The sequence below is a fragment of the Pseudophryne corroboree genome, chromosome 3, assembly GCF_028390025.1.
Source record: "Pseudophryne corroboree isolate aPseCor3 chromosome 3, aPseCor3.hap2, whole genome shotgun sequence".
NCBI classification, from domain to species: Eukaryota; Metazoa; Chordata; class Amphibia; order Anura; family Myobatrachidae; genus Pseudophryne; species Pseudophryne corroboree.
Window position 1 is genome coordinate 180,443,856 of NC_086446.1, and position 14,656 is coordinate 180,458,511.

A 14,656-nucleotide genomic window follows, 5' to 3' on the forward strand; every position below is an offset into this window, starting at 1 on the left:
GTGGGCTCATCTTGGGCGGCTGCCCGAGGGGTCTCGGCATTACAACTCTGCCGAGCAGCTACGTGGTCAGGGGAGAACACGTTTGTAAATTTTTACAAATTTGATACCCTGGCAAAGGAGGACCTGGAGTTCTCTCATTCGGTGCTGCAGAGTCATCCGCACTCTCCCGCCCGTTTGGGAGCTTTGGTATAATCCCCATGGTCCTTTCAGGAACCCCAGCATCCACTTAGGACGATAGAGAAAATAAGAATTTACTTACCGATAATTCTATTTCTCGGAGTCCGTAGTGGATGCTGGGCGCCCATCCCAAGTGCGGATTATCTGCAATACTTGTACATAGTTATTGTTAACTAATTCGGGTTATTGTTTAGGAAGCCATCTTTCAGAGGCTCCTCTGTTATCATACTGTTAACTGGGTTTAGATCACAAGTTGTACGGTGTGATTGGTGTGGCTGGTATGAGTCTTACCCGGGATTCAAAATCCTCCCTTATTGTGTACGCTCGTCCGGGCACAGTACCTAACTGGAGTCTGGAGGAGGGTCATAGGGGGAGGAGCCAGTACACACCACCTGACCTGTAAAAGCTTTACTTTTGTGCCCTGTCTCCTGTGGAGCCGCTATTCCCCATGGTCCTTTCAGGAACCCCAGCATCCACTACGGACTCCGAGAAATAGAATTATCGGTAAGTAAATTCTTATTTTTGGGTCTATCCTGTGTTTCTGCTCTGTCTGTTTCCCTTTCTGCAGGTTTATAAAGTTACAAATGGCTGTTATCTAGTACCAAACTAACAGTAACTGCAAGATACCTATCATACGTGCAGCTTATCACTTGTTTTTGACACTTAACACTCCCTACTGCAGCTTTGCTCCTAATACACCATATTGCCCCAGTACAGCATTGCTTTTGAAATTTACAGTAAGAAACCAGTATTCCTGTGTCATCTATATTAGATTGCTATCCAGCTTTTTGTTCATTTATTTAGGAAAAAATCTATTATTACAGCATCCTTTTGTCAGGGTAGCCAGTGTTTATAAGCAGCTGTAGTTGCTGCTACAGCATACGTCAGCTCTGTGATGGCTTTTTGCAAAGTGCAGAATATTTCTAATTGTGACTGTATCTGTAAATGAAAGCCTAATAGTGAGCTATTAAGGAAAGTCACAGACCGCTTTTAGCAAGCTGTATAGCTTGTAAATAAAATATCCAAAATGTGGCATACAGATTAGTATATGTATAAATGTGAAAGCTCATAGTAATACCTCCCTGCCATTGATTAACATGTCCGTTTCTTTGATCGTTTAATGAAGTGTGTTTCCTCTTTTCCCTCAGATTTTGTTTTATGACACGGATTTAGTGTATTCCAGCTGTTTCGTTTGATGTGACTTCCTCTGATGGAATTCTGCTATGAAGATGGATATGTGTGAGCTGTTGCCGAATGCAACCTAGGATACGTTTGATTATTGGCTGGATGTTTATCGTGGCGCACGGATGACCTCTATGGGTAGCACCTGGCTTTTGGATACAGTTTTTTAACCATGGTAAAACTTGCAAACCCTCTGTACACGGAGTGGATTTTGGAAGCCATACAAAAGGTAAAAAGACAAAAACAGCGTCCGTCAGAGGAGCGGATTTGTCATGCAGTGTGCGTGTCTCATGGTCTTGATAAGAGACTTGTGTTTGAGCAACTTGAACTCAGTGTACAGGATGGCTCAGTTCTCAAGGTCCTCAACAAAGGTGTGGCTTCATATAAAGACCCAGAGAACCCTGGACGCCTAACAACTACCAAGCCTGGTCCTCTACCTAAATCAGTCAAGGGGCAGCGACCAGTCACTGCAGACCTGCGCAGTGTGGATTGGAATAAACTCCTTCGTAGGGCAGTAGAAGGACTGCAGGAGTCCAATGGTTCATCTCTTAAGAATATTGAGAAGTATTTGCGTAGTCAGAATGATCTGGCAGGAATTGTGGCAAACCCTATTTTTCAGCGTAGGTTGCGCCTAGCAGCTAAAAGGGCTGTCAACAGCGGGAGACTGCTGAAAGATGGCCCACAGTACAGGATTAACTACGGAGGATTGGAAGGCAAAGGTGCATCCAGATACTGCATTTCTTCCACATCCATGTTGCCACCAGTCAGCCTTCTCCCTCATGAACAGGACCAGGTGAGTGTCTTGGTGTAACCCATGTACCCTGTAATGGAGTGATCATGATAAAATAAACAATACATTATGTTTGGTTCTCGTTGACTAAGGACTTAATTAGTGGGGTTTTCTGTTATTTGATTTGTTTCAAGCTTTCTTGACTTTCTCCTGATTGACACTATGCACAGGTTTCAAATCTTTATAAAGTCCTGAGCTTATCTGGACTCAGTGACCCATGTTTAAGGAACTATTGTTTGCTTGATTCTGGTATTCTTTGATTAGCTTTATTCACTGAATGATATCCATTATAGGAAGTAAAGATACCAAATAGGAGCCTGCATACCAAATTTATCAATGACAGTGCGTGTGGAATGTTACAAAACATTGATGCGTTATTTTGTACACATTGTGGGGTGTGTGGGAGTTAACAGGCTGTATTTGACAAATGAAAGAAGATGATTGGATGGTATTAAATATCCCCCTGGGTGGTGCATATAGGGGATCGTGTGTGTATTCGGATTTACTCATCATAAAATGAATATAAGAAGCTTATGTAATAACACTGTGTTTTATGGAAGTTTGCGCTGTTATCACCGCACTACGATGTTGTATAAAATGCACTAGAACGGTGGGGACTTCAGATATTTAATCAAATTTGAGAAGGACTTTTGTGTAACTGATACCCCTTTCACACCACACAAATAACCCGGTATTGCCCCGGTATATTTCCGGGTTGACGCGGGTCACTGTGTGGTGTGAAAGGGGTCACTGCCGCATTCCCGGGTCACCTAACCCGGTAATTCAACCGGGGAATAAAGAGAGGTTATTTCCGGGTTTAATACCGGGTCAGGAGCAGTGTGAGCGGGTTGCTGGGTCGATGGGACCCTTTCACAGCATAGGCAGAAGCGGCATAGAGATCATCTCGGCTCCCAGCGCCGCCTCTACGTCCGCCCCAGATTCCAGCTCCGCCCGCGATGGCAACCGGACCTGGCTTATTGCCGGGTTGGGAAGCCGGTGTGTAAGGGTCCAATGCCGGGTCCCACCCAGGAAGGAACAGTTTCCAATTTCCGGGTGGGACCCGGCATTGCGATCTGAACGTGATATGACAGTCCTCTACAGGGTAGTATTACCATGTTTAGTTGGTAATTGCTGAACTTGCTCTACACTAGTTTTTCAAATACGTCAGCAGCAAAAGAGTAAAGAAAGAGAGTAGAGGGCCTTTAAAAGACAATTTGGGTGTCCTAACCAAAGATGACAGTGGCATAGCGGAAAAATTAAATGAGTTTTTCTCATCAGTTTTCACAAGAGAGGACCCGATGTCGGGATTAACACATAACCTCAGTAACGTTCATGACTCGCAGCTTAATGCTTATATAAGTGAGTAAGTAGTCAGAGACTGATAAAAAAAAAAAATTAAGATTAATGTCACCTGGTCCCGACGGAATTCACCCAAGGGTTCTTATGGAGCTACACTGCGAATTAGAAAGACCCCTATACTTGATTTTCATTGACTCCCATACATCAGACATGGTCCCCAAAGACTGGCGTATAGCGGAAGTAGTGCGATATTTAAAAAGTGAAGTAAATCTGAACCGGGTAATTATAGACCAGTAAGTCTTACATCTATAGTGGGAAAAGTACTGGAAGGTATTTTAAGGGATAGAATACAGGAGTTCCTCGAAACCAATAAACACGGATTTGTGAAGGATCGATCATATCAGACTAACGTAATAGGCTTTTATGAAATGGTTAGTGCGAACCTAGATCCGGGTAAAGAGGTGGGTGTGATGTTTTTGTACTTTTCCAAAGCTTTCAATACAGTACCTCACATGAGACTCCTACAAATTAAGAGAACTTGGGCTAGGGAGCACAATAAGCACTTGGGTTAGAAATTGGTTGGGTAAAAGGGACCAGCGAGTGGTGGTAAATGGAACGTTTTCGAATTGGACTGAAGTACTAAGTGGTGTGCCACAAGGGTCTGTACTTGGACCACTTTTGTTTAACATTTTCATAAATGATCTAGATGTGAGTCTAGAGAGTACAGTGTTAATTTTTGCAGATGATACCAAACTGTGTAAGGTTATAAATTCGGAGGGGAATGCTAAATCTCTACAGAACGACTTATTTAGATAAGAAACATGGGCAGCAAAATGGAGAATATGGTTCAACATAGACAAATGTAAGGTAATGCACTTTGGTACTAAGAACAGAAACACTACCCACATACTGAATGGGAAGAAACTAGGGGATTCTGTACTGCAAAAAGATTTAGGTGTTCACATTGGGGGTAATTCCAAGTTGATCGCAGCAGGAAATTTTTTAGCAGTTGGGCAAAACCATGTGCAGTGCAGGGGGGGCAGATTTAACATGTGCAGAGAGAGTTAGATTTGGGTGTGGTGTGTTCAATCTGCAATCTAAATTGCAGTGTAAAAATAAAGCAGCCAGTATTTATCCTGCACAGAAACAAAATAACCCACCCAAATCTCTCTCTGCAAATGTTATATCTGCCTCCCCTGCAGTGCACATGGTTTTGCCCAAATGCTAAAAAATTTCCTGCTGCGATCAACTTGGAATTACCCCCATTGGTAACAAACTTAGCAGTAGTACCTAAAGTAGGAATGCAACAAAACAGGCAAACAAGGTATTAGCATGCATAAAGCGGGGAATTGATGGAAGGGATGAGAGTGTTATACTCCCATTGTACAAATCACTGGTGCGTCCACATCTCGAATACTGTGCACAACTATGGGCACCATACTATAAAAAGGACAACCTGGAACTAGAAAATGTTAAGATTGAGGGGTTTGAAATGCCAGAATACGAGGAAAGGCTTGATAGGCTGGGTATATTTACACTGGAAAAATGACATTAAGAGGGGACATGATTAATATTTACAAATATATAAGGGGTCAATACACAGAGCTAGCAGGGGATTTGTTTTTGGTAAGATCACCACAAAGGACACGGGGACACCCGCTTAGGTTAGAGGAGCAGAGATTTAGCACACTGAGACGGAAGAGTTTCTTCACAGTAAGGACAATACGTACTTGGAATTCCCTGCCTGAGAAAGTAGTAATAGCGGACTCGGTCACTACTATTAAGAAAAGGGCCAGATAAATTCCTAATGGATAAGGATATTCAGGGTAATGGTGGGTAAATCATGCACTTTAACAATAAAATAACTATATAAAGAAAAGTGGAATGGACATAACCGTTAAACATTCACCAAAGCTAAAATTAGTGATCTCCTATACTACAATATTTTAAGACTAATAGGTTGAACTCGATGAACAAATTGGGGGAAATTCAAATGTTTGAAAAGTCGGTTGGGTGTCTGCTTTTTCGTATCTAATAGACAGGAAAAAACAGACACTCAACTGACTTTTCAAACATTTGAATTTCCCCCATTGTCTTTTTTTCAACCTCAAAAACTATGCTACTATGTTACCAGTGTGTGCTGCATGCTGCTCTCTACCATTTCCAACTTTATGAACATTTGGGTCAGAGTTGGTTTACGTGTGTGTATAGGCTATCGTGTTCTTATGAATCACTAGAAAACCACTGACATGTCCTTAGCATTATTAGATAAAAGAAAAAAAACGGCAAAAAAGGCCTGCCTTTTGTCCATTTAATTCACACCACAAGGGGGAAATTCAATTGTTGGGGACTTGTTCACTCGGCTAAATTCCCACGACACTCACAGCACTTTACGTAAAGTGCGGCGTGATCTAGTTGAAAAGTATGTGCTACTCCATAGGGTAGCAAGCACTTTTGAGTGAATTGGGCTAGCGAACGATGGGAATCGGGTTGCCTTTGCCGGCATGTAAATGTTACAGCAACAGTAGTTTGCTTCCTTCGCTGGCAAATGAATTACCCCCAAGAATGCAATGACTTCAAGTTCTGCACCCTGCAATGTACCATAGTTTTTGATCTGCTTGTAACCTTTCTATTAATCCTCTGCTTGCATGTTCTTATCTCTTCTTCTTTCTGTCTTTATATGTTGACTACTGCAGCTGCATTGCCAACCAATTGTACTCTGCTTGAAGTAGTCAAAATTACTTATTGAATAAAAAAAGTAACCAACCTAAAAGATGTGTGATATATTTTGAAGTATATTTAATCCTTTTGCTGTTGGCATAACTGTGCGCATAAGATGGAGTAATGTTGCCTCTTGTTGAGGTTAAACAACAGATTACTTTGTCATTTTTATGAAATATACAACAAATAAATGGTCATTTATACTTCATAGTGACAGCTGAGTGCCATTCTCCTGGTTTCAAGATAAAATGAGATAACCAAACAACAGATACCTGACTTTAATACATGTTGCGGTGTACCAGGCAGGTGAATAACAAGTGTGTCCCCTAGGGGTATGACATTATCGTGTTAAGGACAGTACTCACGGCCCGATTTGGGAGAGATGTGTGCTGAGCGTCACGGAGGACGCCGATCCCTGCGTGACGTGTGGTGCGTTCCCGTGAGTCAGTCCGCTATGGCCACCCGGTGAAGTATGGTGGCGGTATTATGTATAGCTGCGGCCGTGACGCGTGTTAGTCACGGCCGTGTGAGTGTCTGCCTGGGTTTGCTGAGGGGTCCGGGGTTCCCGCGGCGACTGTGCAGCTGGTGCCGGGAGTAAGTGGTCGGTGACTACTAGCTTTATTGCAGCTGTAAGGGTTCCCTGGCTGGCGTCTTCGGAGGGAGGGGGGCTGGAGCTGTGGTCGGCTGTGTTTTTCCTCATCACCACAGGTGATGTGGTGATGGATTGCCTTATAGTCTGGGAGGGAGGAGAGAGAGAGAGGAGACGAGATGGAGGGAAGGAAGGGGGAGAAGAGAACTACTGGCTGCCAGAACGCTGTGGGTCCCGCAGTGAGATAGGGGGGGGCGCTGGTGACTGATTTTGCTGACACTGTGCAGTGTGTCTCAGTGCTCGTACCTGGTGCAGTGTGCCTCAGTGCTCTCTACCTGGTGCAGTGTGCCTCAGTGCTCTCTACCTGGTGCAGTGTGTCTCAGTGCTCGTACCTGGTGCAGTGTGTCCCAGTGCTCTCTACCTGGTGCAGTGTGCCTCAGTGCTCTCTACCTGGTGCAGTGTGTCTCAGTGCTCGTACCTGGTGCAGTGTGCCTCCGTGCTCTTACCTGGTGCAGTGTGCCTCCGTGCTCTTAGCTGGTGCAGTGTGCCTCAGTGCTCTTAGCTGGTGCAGTGTGCCTCAGTGCTCTTAGCTGGTGCAGTGTGCCTCAGTGCTCTTAGCTGGTGCAGTGTGCCTCAGTGCTCTTAGCTGGTGCAGTGTGCCTCAGTGCTCTTAGCTGGTGCAGTGTGCCTAACGCGCTCTGCCTGGCGCAGTGTGTATAACGCGCTCTGCCTGGCGCAGTGTGTATAACGCGCTCTGCCTGGCGCAGTGTGTATAACGCGCTCTGCCTGGCGCAGTGTGTATAACGCGCTCTGCCTGGCGCAGTGTGTATAACGCGCTCTGCCTGGCGCAGTGTGTATAACGCGCTCTGCCTGGCGCAGTGTGTATAACGCGCTCTGCCTGGCGCAGTGTGTATAACGCGCTCTGCCTGGCGCAGTGTGTATAAGTCCTCTACCTGGTGCAAAGTGTATAACGTGCTGTACCTGGCGCAGTGTGTATAAGCGGCACTACTGTGTGGTGTAATGTGAATTGGCACTATTATGTGGTCACGCCCCTTCCCTTGAAGCCACGCCCCTAAAATTTTGTGGCATCCCTTCAGCGTGCATTGCCTGCACTTTGCGGTCTGGGAGGTGGGACACCAATTCACTTTCTGCCTAAGGGCACCAAAATGTCTAGTTACACCTCTGGTGCAGGGTGTCCTGCATGCTACACAGCCCAGCAGCATTGTCGCCCCATCCCCCCCACCTTGCAACACTTTTGTAGTGTCCAAACAAGATTAAGTTTAAAAGAACCTTCATTCCGATGAGACCCAGAAAAAGACCGGTAGGACCCCAATTTTCAAAAGTGAGGTGTCCCTGGGACCCACTTTTTTTTTTTAGCTCGGCACGATCACTGCCACTGCCGGTCCACGAGCTCTGATTGTCTGACAGCCGGGACCATATTAAAAATGAAGGGGGGAGGAGGAGTGCCAGTGACTGCCCAAGCCCGTGCGCTCTGTGAGCTGCTGAAAATACTATGGCGAGCTACGGATTGGAGATCACTGTTCTAGAGTGTCTTAGTTCCTTTTATTGTGTTGCCACCATGGCTACATAAGTCTGTTTACCTCAATTTAGTTTTTAAGTGACAAAATGGCAACCAAAATCTGAAACCATAACACACAAGACCTGTTTTTCCAAATAATATTTACAGGATATTCCCCAAAAACATCAATTTTCGGGGGATACCAGCAATAAGTCTCCTCTGATAACTGCTGTGATCCCTCCATTTCTGACAATAGCTACAGCCCCCATAGGTGTCTTTGGTGCCTATGAAGCTGTCCTATGTACCAAGCTTGGCCTCAATAGGTAATGCCATCTCCAGATGGTATTATCCTATAGTGGCTTATGGGCTACAGATAACAGAAATCACTGGGAGACGGTTCCAGCAATGGCGGCCACACATGCGTGATATGGCCCCGACCCCTGATAAAGAAGTGACATTATTGCTTTTGCGATGATTTCCCTTCTTTACATGTAGTTGGAATGGGCTCCTTTCAGGACCCCTGTCCCTGCATGTTATATTTATTACATAGTGGTGAACGTTACTTTATTATTGCTGTGAAGTGCAGCCATAAATAATTCTAATTATTGAGTCTGAAACCCGACAGTTAGTAAATTTAAACCTTTGTCACTAATGCATTGTGAATATACTTGTTTTTTGTAGTTTGTATCATTTTGTTTAGCATTGAATGAGGCTAGCTCATGAAAAATGTATGACTTTTGTGCAGTAAAGAAAAGGCATGAAATATACAAGTAGTGTTCACTTCAGGATTCTGGGCCGGCAGGGTGCAGGAGCTGCGGCAGCACTCTGTGCACGCGGCCAGCTGGGGAGGGGCATGTCCCCACCAGTGTCACAATTGGAAGCAGGCCTGCCCCTCCACATCACTAATGGGGGCATGCCCGAGCTGTCGGCATCAGTGATGGGGGCGTGCTGGGCTTCCCCCTAAGTGCTCCCTTTCCTGTGAAAAGATGCCGTGCACCTGCCCACGGCATCTATTCATGCAGTGGCAGCGGAACCGCAGGCTGTTTTAGCAGGGTGCTGCTTAAGGGGCTGGTCGCATTTTGCCCTTTAAAAATTGGGCAGGGCGCGATGCCCTGCTAAAACAGCCTAGCGTGAACACTATACAAGTCTGAAGAGGTGATTGAGCATCAAAGTGTGGGATAGTGACTGAGACCTGTCAACATTAACAAGAGCCATGTAAAACTGACATAATGTACTTATATTTGAAGAGATCTAATAAATTCAGTTGTTTTTTTTTTGTGTGGATTTTTTTTTTTTTTTTTTAAATATAGTTTTGTTTAACCAGTGGTTCCAAAACAAATTGCCAGATAACGTACATTGGGACAGATGTATTAAGCCTGGAGACGTGATAAGTGGTAGGTTATAATGCACCAGCCAATCAGCTCCTAACTGTCATTTCTCAGACGTCCTAGAGGATGCTGGGGACTCCGTAAGGACCATGGGGTATAGACGGGATCCGCAGGAGACATGGGCACACTATAAGACTTTGAATGGGTGTGAACTGGCTCCTCCCTCTGTGCCCCTCCTCCAGACCTCAGTTAGACTCTGTGCCCAGGAGTGACTGGACACACCCTAGGGGAGCTCTACAGAGTTTCTCTGAAGACATTATTGTTAGGTTTTTTATTTTCAGGGAGACCTGCTGGCTACAGGCTCCCTGCATCGTGGGACTGAGGGGAGAGAAGTCAGACCTACTTCTTCTTCTTAGTTCAAGGGCTCTACTTCTTAGGCTACTGGACACCATTAGCTCCAGAGGGTTCGATCACTTGGTGTGCCTAGCTGCTTGTTCCCGGAGCCGGGCTGTCACCCCCCTCACAGAAGCCAGAAGAAAGAAGCTGGGTGAGTATTAGAAGAACAGAAGGCTTCAGACGGCAGAAGACTTCAGTAACGGAGGTAAGCGCAGCGGTAGCGCTGCGCTCCATGCTCCCACACACCAACGGCACTCACAGGGTGCAGGGCGCTGGGGGGGAGCGCCCTGGGCAGCAGTCACTGAGGGTCTCTTTTTTTTACACTGGCAAATGAGCATATTCGGGCCCCGGGCACCGTTTACAATACCCCTGCCAGGATACAGCAGCGGTCGCGCTGCGTGCCATTGCTCCCACACACACCAACGGTTACATGGGTGCAGGGTGCAGGGGGGGGGCGCTCTGGACAGCAATATATGTATATTATTTGAGGAGGTATATAGTGCGTAGACACTATATATGGTCCACTGCCTGCATAAAGACACTATATTATAACGGGGCTGCAGCGCCGAAAAGGGGCGGGGCTTAGCCCTCACAACAGTGTTCAGCGCCATTTTTCTCTCTGTCCCCGCCAAAAAGGTGTACAGTGAAAACGAGGGGGGGCACAGAGTTTTTAGTGTTATATTGAGGGATATATAGCACTATTTTTTAGAAATGGGCATTTAATCATTGTTGTGCATAATTTTCTGTGTGTTCCCTGTCAGATATACCCACTTTAGTCCCCATGTGTCTACATGCGTGAGTGTTCTGTCACAAACAGCTATGGGGATCACTGTCTGCATTGCCGACACCTGTTGGTACTTGATACAGTAGATGCAGAGTCAACAGGTCGGTAGTTGTATGCTTGTCGAAAGTAAACACTGTATGGGAGACACAGTAGTATGTGGGTGACCCTGTCGGCACCAACTGTTATTACTGGGTGTAAATTAACATGTAACTGCCTTATGCCTGTACATATATTTATATGTATATGTATGGTACGGTTCCATGGGCCTGTAGCTCGAGCACAGACATGGTAGTATATGTGGGGGAGTGTTATTAAAATTATTTATGTATACTCCCCTCGGACCCCTCAGGGTCGCAAGAATGTTATTTCGCCTGGTTACTACTCCCTGCTGTCGACGACTACTGGGTTTTCTGTCGACCATAAGGTTTCCTGTTAGATCCATAATTGGGGCATTCAGTACATGGTCATACACATTCAGAACACATTAATGTCACTAGGGACCCGACGGTTCCGAACAATCCGTATGTGTATATATATATATATATATATATATATATATATATATATATATATATATATATATATATAATATAATATAATATAATATATAATAGTGTGTGTGTTTTTTTTTTTTTGTGTATTGCATTATGTATATTCATATAGTGATTTATAATAAGTGTTCCTTCTCATGTGCTGGTCGCTCTGTTGATAAAGCTAGGTCGGCCGTGACGAGTTGGTCTCAGATCATCACAAGGAGTCCGAATGTTTATTCTTTTCCCGCTGCGGATAGAATACTATGAAAGTCAACTCCTGGTCGACACAGAGCCCTGTCACAAAGGATCGTACACAGGAAGCTAAGTGATATTTTATTTCTATACTTTGGAGTTATTTGCGTTACATGCACATGGGGAGTGTTTATATTCGGAAAGGCATCCAATAGTTTACCCTAAAGAGAGAGGGGAGGTTTCTTATGTTAATTCTTCTCTATAACATTATAGCAGGCTGCCGTGTGACGGCAGGAGATGTGGCCGGGAGAATGCTGAGGCTGATTCCGGGAGATACTGGAGTTTTTTCCTGGGACGATATACAGATGTTTGGGGATGCCTCAGTTCAGTTAATCTCGGCGGATACCACTGGTAAATCTAACTTTGTGAGTTAGACTCCTTCACAACGGTTGGTGACGCATTCTGTTGTGGGATGCAGTCATTTTAACCGGTTCGATACCGTTCTTTTTTTCCCTTTCGGTGCAGATAGTGGAAGGTGAAAAGGTAAGAGTTCTGCAGCCTTGTTAGGTTCGCAGAAGTGGATGTCGTTTTCTGTTTCTACCACATCTACCGCATGTCGCTGGGTCTATCTGGCTAAAGCCCACTCCGGTGGGCACTTGTCTACTACTCTTCAGTCGGTCTGGGAATGGTCTTGGACCTGTGAGTTAATTATAGAATCCAAAGGGGGATATACTGGCGTTTACAGATGGTTTCCCTCTCTAATTTTTCAAATAGATCTTGCCATTTCCCCTCTGGAAGGAGCGGTAGTACGTGACGCCATACCAGAGTTGTGTCAGGTTCAGGGCATTGTCCTGCTGTCCCTGTTACAAAAAAAAAAAAAAAAAAGGAAAACAAGGTTTTCTCCTTACATAGTTGAACTACAGGATGGAATCTCTCAGGCCAGCGAGCTCCAGCACGTAAATGTAGAAAAGGGTTTAAATGCGTTTTTCTCTGCATTCGGCTTACCTGGGTTGTTATCCAGGATTGTCTTTGCCATTTCACCGGAGAGATGGCAGTAGGATCGTATTCTTTCAATAGTGAGAGTCATTGTTATTCGGTACTGGGACACTCCCCTGATTAGGGCAAGGTCAAGACACAAGTGCAAATCGTTGTTTCTCTCTGACTGTCCTTCAACACAGGGGAAGGCTGTTGTTCCCAATGACGCAGACGTCGGAGGTGGGTATCAGAGTAGATACTGAACGGTTGAGGTTCTGTGTGTTCCTATGAAATGAGGTCTGAGGATCCGGAGTCGGATCAGTTTTGCTGTGACAATCCATCAATATGTTCCGTTGATGAAGAAGATGGGTGCGGCCTAAGGGGCCTTTTCGGTGAGCAGGTCGAAGGCCAGAATGGTTTTCACGGGGCCAGTTGGACATGTGGTCCGGGTCTCACCTGCACATGCGCTGGAATATATTCCTAATGGCCAGGATTTTGATCCTGGGGTGTCTGCTCAGTTTTCACCTCCTAGAGGGACGAAGGTTCGGAATCCTGAATGAGATCATGGTGTCCATGCATGCAGATCTCCGAGACTGGGGAGCAGTCCTTCCAAGGGAAGTATTTCCAGAGGAAGAGGTCAAGCTGGGAAGCTTGTCTGCAATAAGCTTTCTTGAATTAAGAGCTATTTTCAATGAACATATGCTTCGGGATCTGGTCGCGTTAATTATGTCGGATGACTTGACAGTGGTGTAAGTAAGCCGCTAGGGCGGAACAAGAGCAACGCAGCTATGGCAGGTGCCGAAAAAACGTTTTCCGCTGGGTGGAAAGCCTGATAAACGCTATATTAGCGATCTTCGTTCTGTATATGAACGTCGGAGAAATAGATTCCTCTGCAGACGCGATCTCCTTCCGGGAGAAATACAGTCGTCATCAAGAAGTTTCACTGAAGCGACAAGTCTTGGAGGAGTGCCTCAATTGGACGTGTTGGCGTCTCGCCTCAACGAGAGATTTCAGGGATATTGTTCCAGGTCAGGGGACACTCAAGCTCTAGCAGTGGACGTCCTCGGGACACCTTGGGTGTTTTCAGTTATGTGTGTGTCCCCCCCCCCCAGTTTTCACTCTTCTGAAGGTGATAAATGTAAGAAGAGCAAAGGGTTCAGGCGATCCTCATTGTTCCGGTCTAAACAAGGAGGGCTTGGTATCCAGTTCCTCAAGATTTACTCATTGAAGATCCCTGGCCTCTTCCTCTACATGAGGAAAGGTTACAGCAAGATCTGGGCGTGTATCGACTTACCGCGGCTGCGTTTGACGGCGTGGCGGTTGAACGCCATATCCTAGCCAGAAGGGGTATTCCCAGTGAAGTCGATTCCACAGTTCTTCAGGCTAGAAAAGAAGTAACGGCGAAGCCTTACCACCGTGTTTGGAGAAAATATGTGTCTTGGTGTGAATCCAAGAAGGCTACTACAAAAGATTTCAGCTGGGTCGTTCTTCTCCATTCTTTGCAAGCAGGTGTGGGGGCAGGCCCATTTAAGTGCAGTTTTGGCCTTATAAATTTTCTTTCAAGAAAGAATTGGCAACCTTTCCGGAAGTTCGGACCTTCATGGAAGGAGTACTGCACATCCAACCTCCATTTGTGCCTCCATCGACACTGTGGGACCTTGACGTGGTTTTGCGTTTTCTTGTGTCACAATGATTGGGACCTTTATGAAAGGTGGTGTTAAAATTTCTCTCTTGGAGAGTGGTCATGTTTTTGGCTTTGGCGTCCGCAAGGCGGATGTCTGAGGTAGCGGCTGGGTCTCACAAGAGCCCTTGTTTGATCTTCCAGGTGGATATATTGGAATTGAGAACTCTGATAATAGTTCTGCCAGAAAAGTGGTCTCGGTGTTTCGCAGAGTCCAGCCTATTTACTGACTGTGGTTACTTAAGCATTGGCTGATTCAAGGTCTCTCTATGTAGTCAGGACTTTGAATATTTATGTCGTCAATTTGGCTCAAATTGGAGAAACAGAGGCTCTGTTTGTCCGGTATGCTTCCAGCGTGATTGGGGCGCCTGCGTCTTTGCAGTCTGTTACACACTAGATCTGTGATACGATTCAGCGTGCTTGTACTACGGCTGGATTGCCGTTACCGAAGTCGTGGTGACCCATTCTACTAGGAAGATGGGCTCTTCTT

At 45.5% G+C, this 14,656-nt stretch overlaps 1 protein-coding gene across 10 annotated transcripts in view; it reads left to right on the top strand.

Annotated features, from left to right (window-relative positions):
• Positions 1–14,656, top strand: part of KAT6B (lysine acetyltransferase 6B) — a 340,449-nt gene that overhangs the window by 11,740 nt on the left and 314,053 nt on the right. For all 10 annotated transcript variants that reach the window (XM_063958656.1, XM_063958655.1, XM_063958654.1 and 7 more), the window contains one exon: positions 1,326–2,152. In XM_063958656.1, coding sequence (XP_063814726.1) covers positions 1,532–2,152 — 621 coding nt within the window. In that variant the 5' untranslated portion in view covers positions 1,326–1,531. The remainder of the gene's footprint in view (positions 1–1,325; positions 2,153–14,656) is intronic.